This window comes from Leptodactylus fuscus, chromosome 1, assembly GCF_031893055.1.
Source record: "Leptodactylus fuscus isolate aLepFus1 chromosome 1, aLepFus1.hap2, whole genome shotgun sequence".
Taxonomy (NCBI): Eukaryota; Metazoa; Chordata; class Amphibia; order Anura; family Leptodactylidae; genus Leptodactylus; species Leptodactylus fuscus.
In genome coordinates, this window is record NC_134265.1 from 88,148,773 (window position 1) to 88,175,259 (window position 26,487).

General features: G+C 41.0%; 1 protein-coding gene across 1 annotated transcript; it reads left to right on the forward strand.

Annotated features, from left to right (window-relative positions):
• Positions 1 to 26,040, forward strand: VSIG10 (V-set and immunoglobulin domain containing 10). Its single transcript, XM_075273622.1, has 9 exons — positions 1 to 202; positions 3,056 to 3,331; positions 7,461 to 7,763; positions 9,055 to 9,318; positions 12,956 to 13,249; positions 18,306 to 18,416; positions 19,385 to 19,397; positions 22,040 to 22,212; positions 25,640 to 26,040. Exons 1-9 carry the CDS (start codon positions 142 to 144, stop codon positions 25,708 to 25,710), a joined length of 1,566 nt encoding a protein of 521 aa, XP_075129723.1. The 5' UTR covers positions 1 to 141; the 3' UTR covers positions 25,711 to 26,040.
• The last annotated feature ends 447 nt before the right edge of the window (positions 26,041 to 26,487 follow it).

The window sequence follows — 26,487 nt, forward strand, 5'->3', positions numbered from 1 at the left end:
TGCAATTGTCACCTACATGTTAAGTGGTGTCAGGAGCCGGACGGACGCCTCCATCCTGCACGTCCCAGCGCCTTCTCTTCATGGCGAGCCGGGCACTGCCCTGAGAGCGCCCGCTGGTCCTGGCACTTACTGGAGAAGCAGATGGGGCCGCTGGAGGAGCTGCTCCTGATCCTCTGTGTGGTGTACGGGGGAAGCTGTGAAGGTAGGAGACATCTCCTCACTGCACCTGCTCCTTCCTAGAGATCTCAGGTGACGTTCTCAGGGCTCTGCAGGCTGTGCCTTTCAGGAACTACAACTCCCAGCATGCTCTGACAGCAGGGTCTTGTAGTACTGCCCCAGGTGCTGGCTATCCCCTGCACTTGATCTCCCAGGAGCAGACCTGGCCGGAAGTCACTGATGGGATCAGGCTGTTATTTCTACAGACCTGCCCTGCACTTACTGACATGGGACTAAAGCCCTCTGTTCTAGTGTACAGAGGATGTCAGATATGTGGAGCCGACCGGTGACGTCACAGTTATACATGGTGATTCCCACGACTAACTGTGACAAAAGTATGCGCTGTGTACATCTGAGGGTAATCTGCTTCGCCGGATCCCTCGTAGAAATTACATGGTATATGAAACAGATTGGTCACAAAAAAAAAAGAATAGATCCTTTATTTTCTGCAGGGCCATGTGCTGTCCATTAAGCACATGGTCATGAAAGTCTGTCGTGTGAATAAGCGATTAAGAGAATGTTCACACTATTCATTCTTAAACATCAATTTCCACACACAAACTAAATTTAGAAACGACATGGCGGTGACTTCTATTTTTTTAGATTTCAATCCCTGTACAGAGAAATCTGGGCTGATGATCTATGGTGTGGATTCCTGGTGTGCACAGTTTGCACATGCATCAAAATCCATGTTGAAAATGATCCATGTGAACATACCCTAAAAACATAAGGTCATATAATACTGTTAGTCCATTAAAGACCACTGATGATGACGTCTCCACCTGACAGGTTATCAGTATATGAACAGCAAGGGTCTGACCCCTGAAAGCCATAGCAATGGACCAAGCTGGAAGCAGTGATGCTCTTAAGCCAAGTTCACACAGGGTTTTTTGGTCCTGATTTTGACATGGAATCTGTGTCAAAATCTGTCTCAAAAAATCGCCTTCCGTTGACTTCAATGGGTTCCTTTTTCCGCGAGCTGTTTGTTCTTGCTTGTGGAAAGAAGAAGCGACCTGCCCTTTCTTGGCGCGGATTCCGCAGCGCAAAACTTCCTCCCGACTAGGCCCATTCATTTGGGTATGCTGCAACTGGATGCCGGAAAACTCTGTGTGCACTGCACCGCCACCCAATCGCAGCTAGCCATGGGAGAGTTTTTTTGGACCAGATTCTGAGGAGGCTTCCCGCGTCAAAATCCAGTCCAAAAAATCCTGTGTGAACCCGGCTTTATTCAGATAATGGAAGTCGAGGTGCAGGATCCTGGAATCACTGATATACAGTGAATGGAGGCGCTGGGTTACTGCAGTTCTGCTCCTATTATTACATGCAGGACTTTTCTTCTCTTAGAAAAGTAAGGCCCTGTTTATGCTATAGAAAATGAAGAACAATTTGAGACAGACATATGCTTCAGATTCTTCTTCATTTTCCACTGCCCTGCAGCAGAATTCAAAAGCAGATCTCCGCTTTCTGATGCTCATTTGTGGAGTGTCCTGCTACAAACTCTGTGGCTGATCAGCCGCAGAATCTGCTACAAGATCAAGCAGCATACTTATTTTTATCACGTCCTCAATTCTACCTTCCATTGAATCAATGGGAGGCAGAAACGGGATGGATTCTGCTGCTGATTTGGAGTTAGAATCCATCTCAAAATCAGCAGCAGGTTTCTCCTTATGAACGTGCCCTAAACTAACACAACAGATGGAAGCTTTTGTCACATTTTTTTACATTAGAGTAAATGGGAGTGGTTGTCTCTGGTATTGCAACTCAATCCCATGCACATAAATGGGATGAAGCTGTAGTGTACCAGGCACAGAGACTACTAAAAGTACAAAGCTGCACCTGGTAAACCATCAAGTAGCATTCACTGGATCTCTATGGAACTTCCAAACAGCTGATCGGTGGGGGTTCTGAGATTCAGACCCCCTGCAATCTAAGGATAGGCTGTTAGTTTTAAAGAACTGGATGAAACTTGCTAGTTATATTTAGCTCACTGGATCGACTCTAAGAATAGCTTACAAATCACATTATTAATGTTGTGAGATTTATTGTGATAGGTTTCCAGCTCAGCAAAGCAAAGTTCATAGAGAAGGAGATTTCTTATCATTGTGACACCACACTTGGTAAATAGACTTCCTCTGATCTTCAATACTAGTGGTTTTTCAAGAACAGCCTGAAGTCCTGCACTGCATTCTTGCTAATCTGTATTGTATAGATATGGCATGTGTGGTAATATATGGCTTTATACTGTGTGAAATATTTTTAGAGGCACGTAGAGATTTTTCTCCTGAATTCACATATCATTATATGGAATGGTGTTTGTTCCATCAGATGCCAAATGACAAGGATGAAGCTGTACACAAGACAACTATGTACAGCTTTGTAATACAGAACCGCACAAGCACCATGCATAGGGATTCACAGATAATATATAAAGCATTCTGATCCGCTTGGGCCTTTCCTAATAACTCATGAAAAAACATTGGGTCAGAAACATGTGGACAGAATACTTGGTGTTCTCTGTGCTTGTACTATGAACATTAAACTGGATGCAATAAATTAGACAAGTTGGAAGAGGAGTGCTGGGACTTGTATTTTCTACATGGATCCAGGAAAGTATTCAATGGCAGTGCCAGTTTATGGGGGGATAGAGTAGGAGCAGAGCATAATAAGTGGAGAAAAAGGCATTTTTCTCTGATGAAAGATATTGTGATACATTGAGATATATAAATCTGTCTCTTAGATTTGCTTTCTCAATTGACGTCTATAAAGTTTGTCAAACAGTTAGTGACCATTTATCACGGGTTCATCATTTAGTTTATGATTTGACCTTTCTATTTTGCAGCTTCAGTAATAACTACCTATGGAGAAGAGGGTGGGCAAGCCGTTCTACCATGCAGCATCCTGGCAGAGAGTGAAAACGGTGTTGCCTGGTTTATGGACAACTCTAAACAAGAAATACTCAGCTGTAACAAAAATGCCTCCTCAAACACCAAATACTCACTGAATGGGAGTTCTTTGGTAATATCAGATCTACACCTGAAAGATGAAGGACTTTATGGCTGCAAAGATTGTTCAGAAACGGCAGACGCTCCGGCTCAAATACAGCTAAAAATAGCAAGTAAGCAGAAATGGAACGCCATTTCAGGGCAAAAACAGAGACTATAAATTTGTCCAGAGATGGAACACCAAAATATTACTTATCTGACATATCACAATTGCAAGGCGTGGTTGTGATATGTCAGATAAGAAATACTTACATAGTTTGAGTGTGATCCATGAGAAAAAAAAAAAAGTCTCTTCTGGGCTACAAATTTGTCTTCTTAGCTCCAGGACTATCTTTAGGAGTTGGACATAATAGACTGACTCAGGCAAGGAGATGTTTCGGTATATTGTCTGGACATGGTTTTCTACATTGTCCACAATTTAGAGAATATATACATGGAGGAATGGTCAGGTTTCCTAACATGTTAGTTTAGTAAACACCCTCAATTCTGTACAGAATACTAGTGGGGAAGCATTTTACTTATAACTCTGTTCTACACTTTACCCTGCTATTCCTACTGGAATAAATAGACAATTGGATGTTACCAGTTCCCTTTTATTACCGTGTGAATATGTCAGAACTAACTGGATAGTGTAAGGGAGCTGACCAGGGGAATGGTGGCACCCAGTTATCACTATATTCATACCTGTCCAGGTCTTTAAGGAAGTTACAAGTATTTACTAATGCAGTCCTGTACGAGGGATGAAAGCTCTTTTATTTCCATGTGAATACATTTGTTGTTCACTGCAAAGTAAGACCTTCCAATGAATCATGGACACTATGCCAAGTTGGTTGGAATGTTTTGTGACTTATATTGGATTCTTCTTTGGATACTCTGTGCCATGTGAATATCATTCATTTTTGTGTGTATCTATATAGTATAAAATACATTTTCCCAACATCCTGTATCTTGGTTTACCCTATATAATAGGAAACAGTGACACATTTTCATGACTGTTTGTTCAGGCAGCAAACTTCACTCCAGGATATAAATTCACTTTCATCTTTGCTGAAGATTAGAGTTTAAAGTAAAGCTGGTCTTACACGACCGTAGTTTTGCACCGCAAATTGTCCGCAATTTACGGTCCCATAATTTTCTATGAGGCCTCTTACACGATCGTAGATTTTGTCAGTGGTGTGGCGTGCCGCAACTGTGGTCCGGACAGTATACCGCATGTCCGTAATGGCCGTGCTTTTACGGCACGGAAGGTCCAATAAAAGTCTATGGGCGTGTGCATTTTTGCGGATACACACTGAACATACATCAGTGTATATCCGCAATTGCGGATATCAACATGTGTGTTTTGTTTTTTGCGGATCCGCATAATACTGATACACACGGAACGTTGCAGATGCACTTTGCGGATGTCTGCGGAATTAATTTTTAAAGTGAAATTTGTGTTGCGGATCCGCAAATTGCGGACCGCAAAAACCACTACAGTCGAGTAAGACCAGCCTAAATGTGGTTTAGACCAAGGCCCCACGTAGCGGGCCGCAGCGAAAACGCGTTTTTCCTGCAGCACTTTTCACAGAAAATCTGCAGAGTTTTTTGCTTTCATTACACCTATAGGAAAACCACTAGTGTTTCTGTAGGTAAAAACTGATATGCTGCGATTTCCAAAAACGAAACAGTTTTGGAAATAGCAGCATTTACGCTGCAAGTACGGTATTTTTTTGCAATGTGTGGATGGGATTCTCTTGCACCATGTGCAGCCCCAACCTAAAGGGAGTTTTCCTCAGAACACAGGATAATGGATTAGGGTTTGATTTTTGTGGGTCCCACCACTGGGATGTCCACCAATCACAAGAACAGGAGACCCTGAGTTCCCTGTGTTTTGTGCTTACATGACCATTGCTGCATTCACTTCTCTTGGTCGAACTTCAAGCTGTACTTGGCTATCTTTATCAGTTTTAATAGAGTTGTGGTTATACAAGTACACTACAGCTTAATTTATACAGTGAACTCATGACTACTATTTTCATGATTGGAGAGGGTACCAGCAGTGGGACCACAAACAACTGTAACACACCTTTTATTATTTAATACTTCTGGTGAGGGACCCTTAAACCATTACTCATTCCTCCACGGGCCTCCCTTTCTCTGTATACAGGTGCCCCGGCTGTTTGTGCCAGGTGACTACTGCAGCCAATCACAGGCTTCAGCAGTCACCTCTTCACAAACAGCAGTCACAATGTAGTGGTTGCGATTGTCCCCTAGCACAAACTATACATTACTGAGGACGTCAGCCGAGGGACCTATATACAGACGAATGTCACTGCTGAAGGCAGTTGCTCAGGGAGAGGTAAGAAATGATTTTATTTTATGTTAAACGGTCCCTCAGCAGCAGTATTAAGTAATATCATTAGGAGTTGTAAGACTTCTTTAACCACCTGTCCACTATCTTTTGTTGTTCAGGGGAAATGCCATTGAATGTGTTTGTGCCAGTTTGGATCTTCTATATATTCAATGTAGAATGCCAATCTATCCCCCACATTTATAGCCCTGAAAACAGTAATGGTAAATAAAAAACCTTCCAGCGCCAAAAAATATTTAAATAAAACTTGACTTTTACTTCATACAATTAAAATTGTAAATACAATGGATCCATATGAAATACAAATAAGAGTAGCTACTCTTATTTGTATTTCATATGGATCCATTGTATTTACAATTTTAATTGTATGAAGTAAAAGTCAAGTTTTATTTAAATATTTTTGGCGCTGGAAGGTTTTTTATTTACCATTGCTACATATCTCATCCTCTTCAGTCGGGGATTTATCCGGAGCAGCCAACTCAAGTGTTTTTCCATTCCTTTTCTATATATTTGTTTGGGGTTTGAGCGGCTTTTGAAAATATATTTATCTGTGGACTGAAAACAGTAGCCAATAAACAGTGGTTAATGCATTATTAAGAAAATTATTTTTAAAAAGGTATCTTCACTTTTAGCAACTTTTTCTTGTAACGTAGATATGGACTATGCCCTGAATATATCTGCTGATACCAGAAAAACATCCTATATCTCTGCCCAAAACATGACATGGAAAAATCATATCACCTGCTCTTTAGTGAATTATTTTTTAAAGGGGTTGTATTATGAAGAAAAAAAATGTGTCCAGCATGCCAACAGTTAAAATATAACTTTTACTTCATATAAAAAATAAAAAGACGATTTTGCATTGTTCGTCCAGGATGCAAGAACATTGCCAACAGCTTACGCGTTTCGGAACTCCCTCTGCTGTCCCTTACTTATAGCTTGAGTAAGGGACAGCATAGGGAGTCCCGAAACGCGTAAGCTGTTGGCAATGTTCTTGTATCCTAGATGAACAATGTAAGATCATTTTTTTTATATGAAGTAAAAGTTATATTTTAACTGTTGGCATGCTGGACACATTTTTTTTCGATTGGGTATTACTTTTGACTCCATTGCAGTCTGGGGTTAGTGCCCGTGCAGCCTTTTCATAATCATTACTAGGTGGACAGTTTTTTTTTTTTTTTTCTTGCTGTTTGTATTATGAAGACCCCATGTAGCCTGCCACGTGCAGCATGGACCCAGTAAGTTGGTCCTGTTTAAAGACATCTCTATGAAATTCAGTAAAGTGGTGTACATCTCGGCAACCCCTAAACATTAAAGGAATGTTTCAGCAATTTTTTATTTATTAAATCCAGATAGTGAAATATATCACTTTTTTTTTTTTTTTCCAGAATCTGCTTTTATTTTCTGATTGTAGATTTAATTTTTTTCACTTCTATTTTCTGTACGTGATCATGGGGGTTGCCATTTTGCCTGATAGCCTCTGCACTGTCAACAGCATTTAGTGATCTGCTTTACAGTATAGTCATGGCAACTGTAGCAATAGTCTGGAGCTGACTGGTTGTGGTCTATGGGTGAGTTGCAATGATCGGGCTTTATGAGGTTATCAGTAGAGGTGTGATGATCTTCTATTATGATCTTGCCTGTCTTGTTTGTAATGTATTGAGGTTTCTCCTAAAAACTTGGTTTAAAAGTATACTGTTTTTTGGTAAGTACTGGCCCTTTGATACACGTGAAGTGTACTATTGTCATTTCTGCTTGTAGTTTTAATATTAAAAGTGTAATAAGGAATTGCTGATTCTATTAGTTATTTTATCTGTTTGTAACTATTTCATCTATATTCTTGCCAACCAAGCATTCATGTCAATATTAACTTTCCTTTATCTATGCAGGGGGTCCTGATAATATCACTTTCCTGATGTCTCCTACCAAGATACTGCCAAATGGTACACATTACATTTCAAGTGGTTTGAATGTAAACTTCACCTGCTTGAGTTATTCCATCCCTGACCCAACAAATTCAATTGTACTTAAAGTTGGGAATGAGTCTGAGCTTTTTGAGAAAGCAACAACAAGCTTCATCACTTTTTACTTGACCCACATAGCTCCAAATTTCCAGGGAAATTACACATGCATGGTTGTGAATCCTATTAGTAAGAAGACGCTTGTCTCCACTATCGAGCTTCTTGTATATCGTGAGTATGATTTTGGATAATTCCCCAGAACCTTGGATAGCTTATAATGTTCTGTGGGTTATCTGACACTAATATTGAGAAGGTCTTGCCAATAGTAGCTCTTTCAGCATACTTAATACTCATACTGACTGGGACTCGTACACAGTGAAACTGTAATATGGCTTCTGTAGAGGTGCATGAGTTCTCTTCAGTACCTCTGCAAGCTTCCATTTCACCAAAAAACAAACAAAAACCATTGTCATGCTCAATGTACAGAGGTATTCTTGTCTAGAAGTATTCCATATAGGGAAGACTAAGTTCCCACATTTTGGGAAAGCTGCTTTTTTTTGTTGAAGTTTTTTTTCTGCTTTTTTTGAGCCAAAGCCAGGAATGAATTTAGCAGAAGCCTTTGCCTCAAAGATGCAGCAAAATCTACAACAACAAAGGAGCTTTTCCAATGTGGCGTCTCAGTTTTACCTCCACAGTAACTTATCCCTATCTACAGAATAAGGAAAAAATTGCAGGTCGATGGGTTCTGACCACTGGGACCCCAACCAATTACAAGAACAGGAGTATTTTGCTCAGCTATTTGCAGAGCTCCATACTGAAATTAATGGACTGGGTGCATGCCTTACATACTGATCCCCATTGTGGTGATGGGTGGGATTCCAAGCCGTCAGCTCCCACTGGTCTGCAGCTTGTTGTGGATGAGACAGAAGTTGCTGTGGTTAGAAAACCCCATTGATACCTAGAGTTCATTGGAGCCATACAGGCTCTACAGAAACAGGATTGTGTTGTTTTATTGGTGTTGGAATAAGCAGAAGCTAGAGATAATATTTTGCTATTTACTGTAAATTGTATATAACAGTGAAGCTTTACTTGAATTGCCTGTATTGCTATTACTATAGTTTAGAACTGGTCAGTATGCCAGAGTCAGCAGCCAGTCTACTACTCCTTGGTGTTATAGTTCAAGCTGGCAGGGGAACCCGTCAGTAAGAGCCATAAATATAAAGCTTGCTGACAGTATCCACCAGGATTTCAGCAGTTTTCTGGGTTGGGGGTTCACCATATAAAGGGGTCTATTTGGTTTATATCCTGGCTCTTTTGATAGCAAGAAAGCACTGCGGACTACGCTATTCTTGTTAAAAATACTTGGGCCCTGAAGTATTGGGCCACAGTGGTAATGTGAAGAGTCTGACATGTATTATCTTAGTAATTGCACACTTTGTATTACATTTGTGTAAAACTCTTTGGCTTGCTCTCGGTAGTTAACATGAATATATTATTGCATTTTTTTCCCAATCTTTTACAGGTCCACCTTCTCCTAATATGCAGTGCAGTGTAAACTATGAGGGGGTTCCCTCTATATTTTTATTGACCTGCAGTTGGCGTGAAGGTTATCCATCGCCGCTGCTGCAATGGGAAGACAATGGGAATATACTCTCAAACAGGACTGCAGATACTTTGGAGGTGAAACTAAATGGATCCCAGTATGATAATGGACAAAAGTTTACTTGCAAAGGAAAATACTCAATAATAAATGAAATCAAAGAGGAGACATGTGAAGTTCAAATAGGTAAGGCAACAAATCATTTTTCCTGCAACATTGTGCTACATTGCTTTGTAGAAATTGTTAATTCAGCATCAGAGTATGAGGTATTCCTCTGATATACTGGCATATTCTGTGGCTAAAGCCTGTAAGTCTCTAAGTATAAAGGAAGTGTGACCCTTTTAAATATCAGACCAAAACTGAGAGAGAAATATTATTTGTATAATAAAATATTCTACACTTTTCCAATATACTTTCTGTATCAATTCCTCACAGTTTTCTAGATCTATGCCTGCTGTCATTCTTTATTTAATTCCAGTGGATAAAAATCACTCCATGGTGATGTGATATACAGTCCATGGTGATGTGATATACAGTCCATGGTGATGTGATATACAGTCCATGGTGATGTGATATACAGTCCATGGTCATGTGATATACAGTCCATGGTCATGTGATATACAGTCCATGGTCATGTGATATACAGTCCATGGTCATGTGATATACAGTCCATGGTCATGTGATAACACACAGGTGCACAGCTGATTACCAGGCAGATGTCTGATTATTGTGCTGTGACTATAACGAGCGGCACCTGTGTGCTCATCACATGACCATGGACCGCAAATCACATGACCATGGACTGATTTTTATCAACTAGAAGTAACAGAATGAATGACAGCAAGCCGAGATCTAGAAAACTGTGAGGAATTCATACAGAAATTATATTGGAAAATTGTAGAACTTTTTATTATACAAACAATAACATTTGTTTCTTAATATTGGTCTGATAGTGGCCAATCCCTTTAAGGGTGAATTCACATGCTATATAATCATTTTAGAAATTTCTGCATGGGTAAGTATGCTTTAAAGGGTTGCCTGATTTAAAGACCCCATTTCCAAATATCTTATGAAAATGGGGGTCTTTTTTCAGTATTTTGATATCGTAGAGGATATACAGCACTACAAAAGTGTTCTCATTCTGGAGGAATCAACACTTGTATACAATGCATGGACAGCCCCATTGCTTACAATGGAAACTATGTAATGCTTTACAACTGCTATTCCTTCCACTCTACCCATATACAGATATACTTGTTTTGCCCAAGTGTACAGGTGTTTTTTATTTTTGCGACAACAGATGTCAGTGCCAGACTCCGATGTTATTGAGGGACCTGCTTACACATAAGGCCTCATTCACATGGGAGTTCAGGTTTAGACTATAATGAGGTCCGTGTGGTTTTCGCTCCGTTTCTGCATGAAACATGTGGAGAGAAAGGTATTGCAAGGAGTGTTTTTTTTCTCCGCATGTTTTGTGCAGAAACCACATGGACCTCATTGTAGTCTGTGGGGTCCATGTGGTTTCCTTATGTATCTGCTTTTTAATGCGTATAGGTTTCGGTTCAGAGGATCCCCAAGTGGCAACCCCAAGCGCAGATGTGAATGGAGCCTGTCTCACTTAAATTGGTGGGTTTGGTCAGCTTTCCTGTAATTTATGGGGCCTTTTATTTCCCCTCTGGAAGCACTGGAGGACTGAACTTATAGTCAGGATACTTTTATGATTAAAAGGAATAACCGAAAGTAGGCAAATCATTTAAATTTAAAGAGGGCTTTTCAGCACCTCCTCCAATTCTTTGCATCTTTCAATAGGCACCACTCCACTGACACCAACATTCCCGAACAATCAGTTTTGGTTTCCAATATGCTAAATAGGCTCTATACTGTCAACTGGGTGGTCTCGGGGAAGAGCCAACAAGCGGTTTCTCTGGACAGTGTTAGAGACCTCTGAATCCTATCCCCTTGCCTCAAAAGAGGTTCATTTACTGCATAAATACTGCAGTTGAACACACAAGTGACCATCAAAATAATCCTTATTTCCTAGTTCTTATGATGATGTTGCTCTTCTGTTATACTCATATGATATTAGCTAAGTTTTACTTCGTATTTGTGTTCTTTCAGTGTATTTTTGTAGTACTTCTTGTGTTTTCTATATGAAGGGTTGAAGGCTGTTATTCATGAAAATGAGCTATTGTGCTGGACTCAGTGGGTGATAGAGAATTTATGTGAGTCATATAATGCCGCCAAGCCAGGACATGCTTTGAATTTTTCATCCAAACTTCCTTTATGGAACTAGCATTTGGAGGCCATGATAAATACTATTAGATAACATTGTTATCTACCAAGTGTTACAGCTTGAAAAACACATTTTAATCCTTTTACCTTAGGGACAGGTCAGTTAACATAATTTATATTGAGATTTTTATTCCTGTATGGGATTGGTGCATTTTACTAAGCTAGTAGCATTTTATCAGACATGTATATGGAGACTAATGGCAGCAATTAACATTACACCACTGGGTATTATCTCTGTTTAGTTCTCTATTAAGAAAGATATTAGAGAAGTCATTTGAGCTTTTTTAATTCCACTGCACAGATTTGTTAAGGTTAGACTGGACTACATACAGAAAATATATATATTCTATGTAGCCAAGTCTAACTTTGACAAATTCATGCAGTGGAGATATATACCAAAGGCTTGCCACATATAGTCAGATATATCTGGGGGACACTCACTGTTCTGGAAGAGATGGAGAGTACAATGTGTTGTAAATAGCCCCTGATCAATGGCAGGGGTCTCTATACACAAACTGATATATCTGTTGGATTCAACTAGAGATATATGCCATAGGGGCAGACCATATTTACTGCTTTCAATCATTTGAAGAAAAGGCCTAGCTTTACTTTTTTTATCCCCTGGATTTCAAGGGTTTTTACTATTAAGAGCACTTTATCACCTATCCACAAGATGGAGGAGAAGTGATCAACTGCCGGGTCTTCCAGCAATGAGGAGAACAGGGGATTAAAAGAGAATATTATAGAGAATAAGCGTTCCTGAATATCAACCTGTCTATAAGCCACACAAGTGTTCAGCTAGCAGCTATCTCTCCCAACCCACAAAAACTGCATGGCTGACTTGGCCAAGTGTGCATATGTTTTGAATGGGGCGAGGAGAGAGAGATGGGAGAGTTGGGATATTTCCATACACATTAGGCCTGCATTAAACCGATGTGTATAGCTAGTTTAACTCATTTTATATTTGGTGGCAAAATAATACTGAATTACCTGACATTTATCACAGCATTTACTATTGAACAGTTATTACTGGAGTGTTCCCTACTGTATATACTTAGCCATAGGATAAGGCATAAGTGTTGAATTTCTGGGGGTCCCATGTGAATGGAGATTGTGTACATGATTGGTCAGCAATCCATTCTCTTATATGTGAGTTAAGGAATGGTGTCTGGGCATGCTAACCATTGCTTCATTTACTTGGGGCACTTGCGGGCCCCTGTTCTCATGATCGCTGGCCCCTATACTGTGGATAAGGGATAGATGTGTTTTGTGATAAAATTCCTCTCTCTTAGTGATGTCACCACTTCCTAGTATACAAGCTGACTAAGTCTATTGTGTGCAGATAAGCAGGTCTATTGTGCCAGATAAAGCAGCAACTCAGGTTATTACATTAAAACAAATCCTCAGTTATCAGTTTGGAGGCGTAATTTGCATGTTCCTTAAAAAAAAAGAAAAAAAAGAAATGGCTTTTCTCGTTGTTCTTTATGCTTCAGAAATGGCACTGATGTTCATTGTTTTACCTCTCTTTCAGGGTACCCTCTGCCCCAGTCCCAGGCACTGAGAACCTGCTTAAAAGGACAAAACGTAACCTTTTCATGTTTGGTGTCAGAGGCGAATCCCCCAACTGTAATAACCTGGTTGCGTAACCTGAGCAACCCAAATGTGGAGATACATTCAGGGACAAAATACCAGATTGTTCAGAACAGCACAATCTCCTACCTCACTATTGTGAACTGCTCGAAGGAGGAAGATGAGGGGTATTATACATGCATGACGGAGAATGGAGCTGCAACTAAAGAGGTCCAAATATGGCTTGATGTAACCAGTAAGTAGAATATTGATTTAGTTTTAATATTGCCACCACTGCACATGTAGGTTAGGCTGGGTTCACATCTATGCCAGGTGTCCATCGGGCACAGATTCATCTAAACTTGCTCTACTTTTCATCCAGAGATGTCAGTTAAAAAAAAAGATCAGACACCCTGACAAACCTCATTATTGTCAGTAGGGACCCTTGGACTCTGTTTGTTTCTGTTATTTTAATAGTCCATTTGTCCGTTCTTCTGGTTCTCCTGCGAACCAGAAGAACTTACATCTGGCGCTATAAATATAAGTATTTAAATATATGGTTGAGCCTCTTTTGGAGCAACTCAAGCACACCACAGCAAAAAAAAAACAAACAAACAACACCCAAAATTGAATTTTTTTTGCTGAGGCAAGCCAACTGGAGTGGACTGTAATACTGTCCATTTCATATAAGTAGATAGAACCCGTTTAGACGTCAGGAAGTAAAGAGGAGTTTGAAGCGGACATCTGCCCCAGATTATTCTTTATTTTCTGCCCCCGGCTCACATTGGTGGATGCAGAGCATCATCATTCCGTTGTGGCTTTATGATTAGGACCAAATGGGAGGAAAACAATGAAACACTGTTTCTGCTGTGTGAAAGGGCCTGGTACTGTTTACAGTGAAATGAATGCTTTCATCTGTATTATTAGAAGTGCTGAATATAGAAACTGACTGGACTGTCACAGGTGATATACTGTATATTAGTGCCTCTGTAGCTTGTATACACAGCCCCTTATATGAGTGTGTGTATACTATGCAGTGGGGAAAATATGTATCTGATATACTGGTGATTTTTGCAAGTTTTCCCACCTACAAAGAATGCAGAGGTCTGTAGTTTTAGCATCGGTACACTTAAACTGCGAGAGACGGAATCAAAAGAAATCCCAAAAATCACATTTTATGATTTTTAAATAATTAAAATCTCCATACAGATATTCTGCAGATCTTTCAGGTTTCAGGGCTGTCACTGGGTTCAGGTCTAGAGACTGGCCTTGGCCACTCCAGGACTTTACTTCTTATGGAGCCACTTCTTAGTTGCACTGGCTGTGTGCTTTGTACTATTGTCATGCTGGAAGACCCAGCCACGACCCATCTTCAATGCTCTTACTGCGGGAAGGAGATTGTTGGCCAAAGTTTCATGATGCATGGCTCCATCCATCCTCCCTTCAATACGATGCAGTCGTCCTGGCCCCTCTGTTGAAAAGTACCCCCAAAGCATGATGTTTCCACCCACATGCTTTACGGTTGAGATGTTATTCTTAGGGATATACTTATCCTTCTTCTTCCTCCAAACAAGGCGAGTGGAATTAACACCAAAAAGTTCTATTTTGGTCTCATCTGACTACATTCCTTCTTCCATGCCTCCCATCATCTAGATCAGGGGTGGGCAATTAATTTTCCCATGGGGCCCTATAAGAAATTGAAACTATGCTAGAGGGCCGAGCCACGGCAAATTTAGCTCCACCCACTTCTATGTTGACTCCGCCCATTCCCAATCATCTTTCCATGCCCCCCCACACAGTATAATCCTCCTACAGTCACCCGTACACTATATGCCCCCACATTATAATGTTCCCCTCCAACTGCCCCACAGTATTAAGTCCCTCTCCTGGTGCCTCAGTATAAACTGGGGGAAACTAGAGGGGACATGAAACTGGAGCAGCTGGAGGGGGACATTAAACAGTGGGGTAGTTGGAGGGGGGCAATAAATTGTCCCCCCCCCCCCCTCCATCTCTCCCCCAGTTTCATGTCCCCCCCTCCATCTGCCATCTCTGCCCTAGTATAACATTCCCCTTCCATCTCTGCCCCTAGGTTGCTAAGACACACACACAGATAGACAGACACATATAGACACACTCACACATATATAGACAAACAGACAGGCACACATATAGACAGGCACACACATATAGACAGGCACACATATAGACAGGCACACACATAGACAGGCACACACATAGACAGGCACACACATAGACAGGCACACACCCTCTCTCTCTCCCCCCTGCAGCTCACCTTACATCTCTCAGTACTTTATGACACGCTCCACATCTCCATCTTCGGCCGGCACTAAGACACGCCCCCTAGACACGCCTCCCTAGTCAAAGCTGTGCGGGCCGGACTGAATCAGTCAAAGGGCCGGATATGGCTCGGGGGCCGGACTTTGCCCAGGTCTGATCTAGATGGTCATTGGCGAACTTTAAACGGGCCAGGACATGCACTGGCGTGAGCAGGGGGACCTTGCGTGCCCTACAGGATTTTAATCCATGATGGCATAGTGTGTTACCAACAGCAATCTAGGAGACTGTGGTCCCAGCTTTCTTTATGTCATTGACCAGGTCCTTCCGTGTAGTTCTGGACTAATTCCTGACCTTTCTCAGAATCATCCTTACCCCACAAGGCGAGACCTTGCATGGTGCTCCAGACCGAGGAAGATTGACAGTCATCTCGTGCTGATTTATATAATAAAATCTACACATATTCTGTCTTCTAGATGTGTGTATGTATGTGTATTTGCGTACACAGACACACACAGAAGACAGAACATGTGTACACACACTGGTCTGTCATAGCCTATTGCAGGGGTAGGCAACCTTTTTTGTTCGGCGTGCCGATTTAAATTAAAAAATCAAAGATGAGGTCGTCGGAGTGCCGAGCAATAATTGTAAAGCTGACGACACCTACACTAGTCATATAGCACAAACCCAACATAGGGGTGCTGTCATACTGCGCTCCCAGCCACATGCGCTCACCACTATTTGCCTGGATATACATGTGCTTTTCCTTTAGAAGCAATGTAAGTACATGCGTAACCCACAATTAGTGGTAATGTATGTGACTGGGAGCAGAGTAAGGTCATACCTGTAAAGCTCTGACACACAATGTACCTGTATGCTCCATCCAGTCCTTGGCCGTTAGTAACTTCAGTTTTCTGTAAGGGAGCGTTCACACTACCGTCGGTGTCCGACAGCTAGTGTCCGCTGCTAATGTCCGTTCAAAATCTTGCACGGACATTAGCATCGGACACTAGCTGTGTCCGTGACATTTTGCATTGATTTAAATGGACATCGGGTGCGTTCTTTTACTGTCTGTGGGTGTCCTTAAGTGTCCGTTCTCAAAGATGTCTGACTTTTCAAGCGGACAGCAAAACCCGACATGTAGGTTTTTCTGTCCGCTTGAAATGTCCCCCATAAGGGACACTGATATGTGAGACATATGGAGGTAATAAGTGAATATCTTCATTATATAGGTCCTTTATTAGTACCCCCATATGTCTCACACATCAGTAACCCTTATGTGAGCCACACAGGGTTAATGTGAGGGACATGATGGGGTTAACTGCTATTAATGTGAGGCACATGGGGTTACTAACACTAAAGTAATAACCCCAAATGCCTGACATTAATGAGAATAGTTAGTAACACACGTACCTGGCGTTTTTACTTTCACTTTGCTCCCAGAGCTTCCTCTCTCTCCTCAGGCTGCAGACGGCAGGAGCTCCTCCTCACATGTAGCAGCAGGTCCAGGGAGCCCTTATCCTGTGCAGTGAGAGGCTCACCTCTGATTGGTGGGCAGTGAGAGAAGGGGGCGTGTCCTCAGCTCTATAGCAGAGCACTGAAGGGACGCGCTCTCTCTCTCAATTTTTATGAAAGTTGCAGGCTGGCTGCCGTGCCAGCAAAATATGCCTCGCGTGCCAGGGGTTGCCGACCCCTGGCCTATTGTAATCGATCCCCTGCAGTACAAGGGTCTGGCATGAGTACTGATGGGAATTTCGGATCTTTTTAGTGAGTTGGATTGTGATGGTGAGTTTTGGCTCGTAAATGGCTCTTTAAAGAAATACTGCTGTCTACTTTGAGTAGACGGTATACAACCAATATGACATCAAAGGAACATCAAAAGTACCAGAACATACCATATTCCTTCTGTATGGGTCACATCCTGAATAATGTATTCCTATAGCCAAAATGAACTGGACAAAACTGAAAAACGGGGTTTTGTGTAGACAGTTCTGCATCCCCTCCTCTTCACTTTTTAACCTAATATTATGTTACCCTGGGTGATTGTCATAACATGAGGTTAAAAATAAGAGGGTGGCCTGTTTGTTTGGGCTAAATATGTAGGGGGCAGGTTTACCAGCATAAGGGCTGAGTTTAATTATGTAGGGGTGGGGCTTGTCTATAAAGGGGATGGGCTAACAGTGTAAGTGGTGGGTTTGACTAAGTGGGGGCGGGGTTAATTGAGCTGTCTCTTCTCAGACAGGAGCCGACTTGTAGTTCAGTTGAACGAGCGGCACAAAGAGCCGCCTTGTTCGCAAACAGCACATCTCTAGGGAAGAGCGTCCTGTGAGCCTTCATAGACACAGGTCAAGGTCAAAGGTAAATTAGTGGGAGGAGACAGAATGAGGCAGACGAGTGGGCCCCCTCAGGATCTTGGGGCTTGGGTGCTGATGATATTTCTATATTCCCTACCACTATGTCTTTGGAGTGTAGTCCAGTGCCGAAAGGCAACAGTGCTAACCACTGAGACACTGTGCTGTCCCTAACATTAAAGAGGTATTCCAACCAAAAATATTAATTGTCTTGTAAGGTTATAAATGTTAAATTGTTAGGGATCTGGGCACTGGGACCTTCACTCCCTGGTACCCTATCCCCACAAGCTGGACAACAACAGTGTGGTGGAGTGTGAATGGAGCAGTGGTCAAGCCATGTCTATACCTCCTTCAGGGGAGTGATAGAAACTGCCTGCACTATGATGTAAATGATTGGTACAGGACGAACTGCAGACACTGTCGCATGCCCTGAAGAGACCATCCCACCTCTTTAGCTTCAGTGGGGAGACACGAGTTTGGCTTATTGTTGATAAGACGCTAATGGCATATCCTTTTCATATGTTAATGTTCCGTCTGGTGAAACAAACCTTACTTGAGTATTAAAATCCTTGTGCTATGTATGGAAAACATATTTGTAAAGAAACTGAATGAAGGTGATATGTGTTTGTTCTTGTTACTCATTGTCTTTTTACTTCTATTCCTCAGCACCCCATAACATTGTTGGATTAGTATCTGCTATCCTGATCCTTGTCCTGTTAGTGGTTGCCCTTATTACAGGGACTATACTCTACTGTGATCCTCAGTTATATATAAAAGGTAGGTCTTAAGACAATATAGGAAAGTTATATACATTTTTAAGGGAGTCTACCACTTTCCCCAAGTGTATTCATTTGCTAACACCACATTATAGGACACATTACATTGCAATACATTTTTGTTATACATGTCACTTTTGTAGATTTGGAGAAGAAGAACGTAAAAGAATTATGCAAATGAGGCAGTTGGTGCGCTGGGCACGCACTGTTCTTACAGTTTAGACAGGTGAGGTGGTTGGATGTTGTTTTTCTACAAATCTACAGAAGTGACGTGCATAACAATATCATTGTGTTTACTACTACAGTATAATGTGCTCTGTAAGCGTTTGTTCACATGGTAGAAGTGGAAAAGGAATTTGAAGTGAACTTCCCCCTCAAATTTCTCTTCCATTTCTGCTACTCCGGCATTCGGCTTCTCCCGGTGACTAGACTCAGATGAATTACCCTCAGCAGTGGAGTGGCTCACACAGACTCTGTGGCAGGGTAATTTTGTTTAGCTTACCGCTTCAGCTGAAAACAGTAGGAGGCAGAATCAGGGCAGAATTTGACACTGATTATGAGTTGGAATCTGCCTCAAGTTTGGCACGAAATTCCTCTTTCTGAAGGGGCCTTAATGCAGTGGTGACAGTTGAATATGCTTGAAGGAGGTGATAGACTCCCTTTTGGCTAATCTGGAAAAATTAAAACCAAAATGGAAATAAAAAAAGATGGAATGAGGTAACATGAGCAGATGCTGACTGTACATTTTCTGACTCCAGAGCCAGTGCTGATAAATTCATACATTCAGTATTGCAGGTTTTAAGGGAAATGCAGCACTTTCCTAAGCAATAGTACAGCACGTACACAGGAGCATGCGATATTTATTCTGTCTGTTTAAAACATTTGTAAAATAAAAGCTAATATGTGTGTTCTTTCATTCGCTAACAATTTTTTTTTAACCTTTTCATATGTCATACTGGATTATTACAGCCAACCCCTTCCGGTGAGTAGTACTTTTTTCATGCCGCTTAAATACATTGTGCCATTAAAACAACTCTTTTCCCTCTACCTATTAGGGTACATTCAGGTTCTAGAGGCTTTGTTTAATTATCAGACCAAAAAGCAAATAGCAAGAGTGGGTTTCATTGTGAACGGTTTAGGAGAGCATGTATTACATTAAATGTGGATATCTCAGCAACTGGATTAAGGTATTACAGGCGGCTCATTGTCGGTAGCTGAATAAATAGATCTGTGAGCAAATGATTTGGTGGGCCAATGTGAACCCTATACCCACCAATAGTTGATGGGGGCCATTATGTACAGTATTTTGTTTTCTCCACTTTGGTTACATTATGCTACACAGAAAGTTGAGTCAGTGACCTGTTTAGAGTTTAATGGAGATAACTGAAGTATGACCACTGTTTATTTCATTTTGGCTAGATAGAATTACAAAATGGCCACCAAGAGACCTCCTTTAATGTTAGGGGTACCAGAGGTGATCTGTGTATACATCACCTATAAGTACTGAATACCAAGCCTGCTTGGCTCACTGCATTGGAATAAACCAGAATGGTAGGGAAAGGGGCTGAAGGTTACCTTTTACCTGCTGGATAACCAGTTCTTCTGATCTAGTTGTTGTTTTTCCAACTGAATTGGAAAAAAAACCCAGCTTAAGCAGGGAGAGTGAATAGTGAAGGCTGCCTAAGACACTAACGTTCTGGGGGCCCATGGGCCAGAGCATTTAGTCCTTCCTATCAAAGGCGGGCAGTTGCATATAGGCCCTATAGCTTTAACAGCAACTTTCTACAGTCTATTAGATTGTGTGTAAATTGCTGTACTAATGAACTTTATGGCTAACTATGGTGGATTGTTAGAGAGACATAAAGGGAGTACTATATGCTGAAATATTGGAAATCAAGGGACCCATAACTATTCCTCTAAAGGGGCTCTCACCTATCTGTCTGTCCCTGCTCCCTGTAATCCAGCCCTGCCTTTCTGACAGTGTAGAGATATCGGTGCCGAAACTAACGGCACAGATATCTCTGGCAATGGAGGTACATACCGGCAAAGCGATATCTATCGATATACAATACCGCCCATCTTTTTATCATTTCATCTTTTCCAAAAAATTTAATATAAATCAAACTGTCATACATTCTCCAAAATGTTGTTAGTAAAATCCCGGAAAAAATAAAAGAATAGTATCTTATACGTAAAATATAAAAAGTTATAGTTGTCACACTATGGCAATGGAACTTAAATCTAACTTTTAAAATTATTCAAAGTTTATAATTTATGTAAAGGCATTAAAACTTAACAAAAATTATGTAAATTTGGCATCACTGTTATCGCACCAACAGAATATAGGTAACATGTCATTTTTACTGCATGTTGAACACAGTAAAAATTAAATCTGTAAGAAAATTGCTATTTTTTTTTTCTTTTTTAATGTCCCAGTTCATAATATGGAATAGTTAATGGTGCCACTATGAAGTACAATTTGTCCCATAAAAGCTATATGTTATGGCTTTTAGAAAGTAGGGGATCAAAAAATGAAACCTAAAATCAGGAAATTGCCATGGCTTAAGGGGTTAAACAGGCCGGTTATAGGGCTAATTATCTGGACCTATTGTTCCTACAGAAAGTAGTTTCAGATCTTGATCAGTGTAAAATTGCTTCTTAAACAGAAATGTGTTTCCCATACTAATAGTATGTGTCCAAATTATCGCACTACCAATCTTTTAGGCTAAGATCCCACTTGAGGAAAAGATGGAGGGTTTTTTGTTCCATTTTTTGAGTCAATACAGACATACAGTTCTGATAACTGCTCTTTGCAAATGGAGCTAAATGAGCTTGTTTAACACTCATACTCGGCCTATGTCAGGGTGCATCAAAAACACATTTTGTAAATTTTATTTTTATTTTAAAGTACTTGCATTTGTATTTTTAATCACTGATAACGATAAACATTGATTGTATAAAAACATAAAACATGTTCGGCTAGGTTCACATCTGCGCTGAAGTGTCTATTGGTGACTCTGCCGTAGAAATTGCTGGAAATTAATGGAGAGAAAAGTCTTGCATGGAGTACTTTTCTGTTTACTGGTATCAATATAAAAATGGCAGGCACATGACAGACACCATATGGACCTCATTATTATCTATGGTGACCGCTGTTGTCCGCAGGTACCTGCTGTTTTAGTGGTCTGGCTCACCATCGTTCAGGTTCCCCAGCGGACCCGAACGACTGTACACAGATGCGGACCTAGCTTCATGTACTCAGAGGGCTTTCTATCTACATATGGTTTTGACTTTAAAAACAACAATAAAAAAAAAAAAAAAAAAAAAAAAAAAAAAAGACTAAATGTGAAAACCCAGCCTGACCGAGTGTGCAGCCTGAGGCTCTTCCGACTTGTGTCCCGATGTTCTGTTCTGATATTTATAAAGCACGTCCTATAAAATATTGGAAGGGAACAAAACATCATAAGAGCCTCGGCCTGTACACTCTGTCCTGTACACGAGGCCTTATATAATACACATCCTGGAACAATTCCATATATTTACGGTAGTGGATTAGAACCTATGGAGCTCTGGCAAGCTACTTTTAAAGTCCTTATTTTAATGTGATTTTATACTGTGTTGCAGAAAAGGAGCATCTGAAGTTCTGGTTCTTGTAGAATCAGAAGATGAGGAAGAGTTGCAACAAATAGGTGATTCAGTGGTAAACACTCCGTACACTGATGCTGAACCTAGTGCTCCTGCTACTGCAAATGGAAACATCTGTAAGCACCAAGTCCTGTTCCACAATCCACCTGAGAGTACGTACCTACTGTATTATAGTCTACTCTACATGACATTAAATTGATAGCGTATTGCTGATTTCAAGTCTAAGTCTCACATGTTGATTTGGGTTTTCCGTGTTCCTGTTAGAACAATGTGCAAATAGTTTATTGTAAATATATATATGGGTATGCACTTATGAAACTGGAGCAAGGAGAGTCAAGAGGATGCTAGAAAGATTTTTATTTTTTGTATACAATCTCAGAATAGGTTAAAGGAAGTCTACTATCTCCCTAATGGTATATAAACTAAATATGAACGAAATAGAAGAAAAAGTAGGCAGGGCACTCACTTATAGATGAACATCTTCTAAAAAGCATCCTTTATTAGGGAAAATCATCAGTAAAAAACAACCATCAGGGAGGGGAAAAAAGAGCAAAACATGGCGTGAAAAAAGGCAACAGCCGTTTCGCGCTCACCTGAGCGCTTTTTCAAGCAATGGTGTATGCATTGAAGGCTTGAAAAAGCGCTCAGGTGAGCACGAAACGGCTGTTGCCTTTTTTCACGCCATTTTTTGCTGTCTTTTCCCTCCCTGATGGTTGTTTTTTTACTGATGATTTTCCCTAATAAAGGATGCTTTTTAGAAGATGTTCGTCTACAGGTGAGTGCCCTTCCTACTTTTTCTTCTACTTCGTTCATTTTCAAAAGATACTATTTGGATGTTGAGCACCCCCAGACCTATTATTCATATTGGTTGTCTCTTCGTGAAAATACTCATATATCTTGGATTTGATCCGCACACGTTTGTCATTAGCAGTGCCATCCTTCCCTTTTTTGGTTACTTTTGTATAAACTAAATATATCAGCCTGTAGAGCACTATGACAGCTTGGCAAATGTACTCTTGTAATCACAAATTTGTCGTTTTGCTGAAAAAGTGGATTTTAAAAATATGCAAATGAGGGTCTTGGTGCACTAGTAATGGTGTTCTTTCCACTGCTGGGGCACTGTTTTTTTTTACTTTATGGACATCTAGAGCCCTCAAAGTCCGTATTGTTCAAACAATACATTTCCTTGCCCAGAGTTGGCATTATGTCTCAGCTCCTGAAGTCTCTCAGATGTGTCTAATGGGCAGTATAGTCCAATGTAGCACTGATAGGAACACTTTAAGAGGTGAACCATGGTATCAGCTTCTAAATGGAGAAGGATTATCTAAACAAAGGGCTGGCTTTGAGGAATTTTATTTATTTTTTGTTCATGAACCTATTCTGAGCCTGCTTGAAGCACATATAAATAAGACCCTTCATGTCCTCTGACATGTCTTTTGCAATACAGTGCAAGCGTTTTTAAGGTAGGTGTGGGAAAATGATGGATTCAACACACTGTCAGCTTTGCCAGTATGCGCCCCGGTACCATTAGTTTTGACATCATTACTCCTCTGTAAGGGGGGAAGGAGGAAGGGAAAGACACGGCAGCCGACTGGCTACCGGGGCTCTTGCAGGAACTTTTAGGATACAGCAGTTCCACGGACAGACACAAACACACCAGACACGAAGTAAGAAACCTAAATTTTACTCTATACCCTTTTTGAGTGAACTCCAGGCTAACGGGCCTGATTAAATCAATAATTACAAGACACTCAGCCGAGGGCCAAGACCCGGAGTGACGCCGCACTGTGACCTAATATGTCAGAACTAGTAAACTATGCCTTTAACTAGCGGCTACCTATGTAAAGCAGCTGCAATTTACCTGTTAATACCAAGCTAACAAAACAATGTAAGTATGTAGAGAAAGTTCACCTGCGGTGTCACACCGGGGTTAACAATATCACAGTTTACTATTTAACTTACCCACTCCCCAATGTCCACATTTCAACACACTACCCCAATCCTGCAGGGAGGACTTCAGCAACCGGTTTTGTTTTATCAGAAGTTGGTGCTTAGCTGCACAAGTCTTAGTGAAACAAATAACTCCTCTTATGACGTACTTCTGGTACTATAATCCGGGATATAGTGTCTCTTTTGAATAGCAGGACAACACGTGCTGTATCTCCGTTTAGATAGAACTCTCTTTAAAGCAAAATGGCCGGAACCAGTCTATGCTAGGTTTTTGGCGCCAAAAACTATTTACTGAGTGTATACACTATTCACCCTTATGAAAGGTGAATCGGAGCTCCGCTTACCCGGGTTAGCAAGGGGGCGAACAGTCAGATGGATTTTCCAAAGGAAACAGGAATTTCCTTGCCTCCAGACAACTTGAACACAGTGTCACAAGGGCTGGTCCTTCTTTTCATCCGCTCCGCGGCGTCTGTACCGCAACCGTCTCCAACTCTCCTGACATGGGAACCAGCAACAGGTCCAGGCTTCTCCAGAGCTGGCTCTGGCCTGAAACAAGCGTAGTACGGCAGCGGATGGCGAACGATTGTCACTCAGATCTCTCACTGCTCAACAGCCAGCTTCTCCTCACACACTACTCCAGTTCACTTCCTGAACTCGTCACTTCCTGGTTCTTCCTTTACCTAACACAGCGGCATCTTGTGGTCAAAAAGAATTACTACAATAGAATTTTTCATTACAGAAATATCTCCTTTTACCACTGTTATTATCACATCACACACTTGTCTGTGGGAAGTGTTCTGAGACTGTGATAGCATTAGTCACCCCGTGACACCTCCACTGGGGGGGGGGAGCTGTAAGACCTGCCATTCTTACAGTGGTGGGATGTTGGTGCCGAAACTAACGGCACAGATCTCTCTAGCATCAGGGTGCATACCAGCAAAGCTGACAGTGCGTTAAATTCAGCATTTTCCCACACCTACCCTAAAGACTTTTGCATGGTACTGTATATGTTTCTTTGAGTAAACCAAGAGTCAGACCCTGTATGAAATATTTGTGTACAATTTCAGATGCTAGGATAAAATAACTTTAAAAAAAAAATGAAAGGACAAGGGGTAACTACTGTATGTTGTCTAAAGGTAAAAGGGCTAATTCACAAGGCAGAAACCTTTTCCGTCGTGTGATTTCTCCGTGCGGATAGCTGCAACTGGATGCCGGTGCAGTGCATCGACATTCTGTCGCAGCATCCCACTCCTGATTAGGCCTGAATGAATGGGCCTAATCGGGAGTGAGTCTCACGCCGCGGCTGATTCAGCCACAGAATCCGCGGGAAGATAGGGCATGTTGCTACTTTTTCCCGCTAGCTGAAAAAAAATTGCTAGCGGGAAAAAAGTCAGCGGCTCCTATTGAAATGAATGGGAGCCTTTTTTGCAGGCGGATTTTGAGGTGAACTCCGCATCAAAATCCGCCTGCAAAAAACACCGTGTGAACATGCCCCCATAAATTCATTATCTAGAACTGGTTAATAATCTTACCTCACTGTATAGCTATATGCACATCATAGTAATAATATAATAATATATTTTTATTTATATAACACCAAAATTCTTTTAACACTCATTTCTTTTATAGATATTAGTCCGGATTTGCTCAGTGAGGACTCAGAAGAAACAGAAGGTGAAAACTTTGAGGAAGATTTTTAACCTTTATGAACTTACTACTATTGAAATTCAGGGAGTGCACAGTCCATTGCAAGGACTCTTATCAGTAGGGTAACACTTTAAGTGTCAATCCCATTATGCTACAGAAATGTATGAGGTGATTTGTAAAACATACTGAAATGCAGAAACAACTGAAATTTACACATCGAAAATGTCTGTCCCTTAACGGTTTCTCTGCTCTTTTGTACTATGTTTTGTCTGTGTTAGTCATGTTATTTCCTCCTAAGGAGGACTCTTTGCTGTGAATATAGGTGCCGAGTGTCTTAAAAGCACAGTCTACCAATGGACCACTAATACTGTGTAAAGTGTCTTATGTGACGTGGCTCATTTGATAAGCACTGTCACCATGAGCATTTTGGAGTATTGTTTATCCACATTTATTCAACCTTTCAAAAGATTTTAGTGTTTATGCAAATTAGGATATAATAGCCAAGTGTGCGGTAACACTGGTCTCTCTGTCTGTTGTACAGTGTTACCAAACATATCGCTAATAGACCCTAACTTGTATAAAGACTAATAGGCTTATATCTTTAGCAGAATGGGTTTGGATAAAAACCAAAATGTTCAAGGTGACGGCACCTATCAGATGATATATGTCATTGGGCTTTTGAGACCTAGCGACAGGTCCTCTTTATGCTGGCAATACACATTAGGTTATTGACATTTGGGTGGAAATGGTTGACCATTTAATTTGTATGGGACTTCCAGACTTTGCTCTGACAGCAAATATCTGGGGAGAGAAAGATTGGGTTGTTGGAT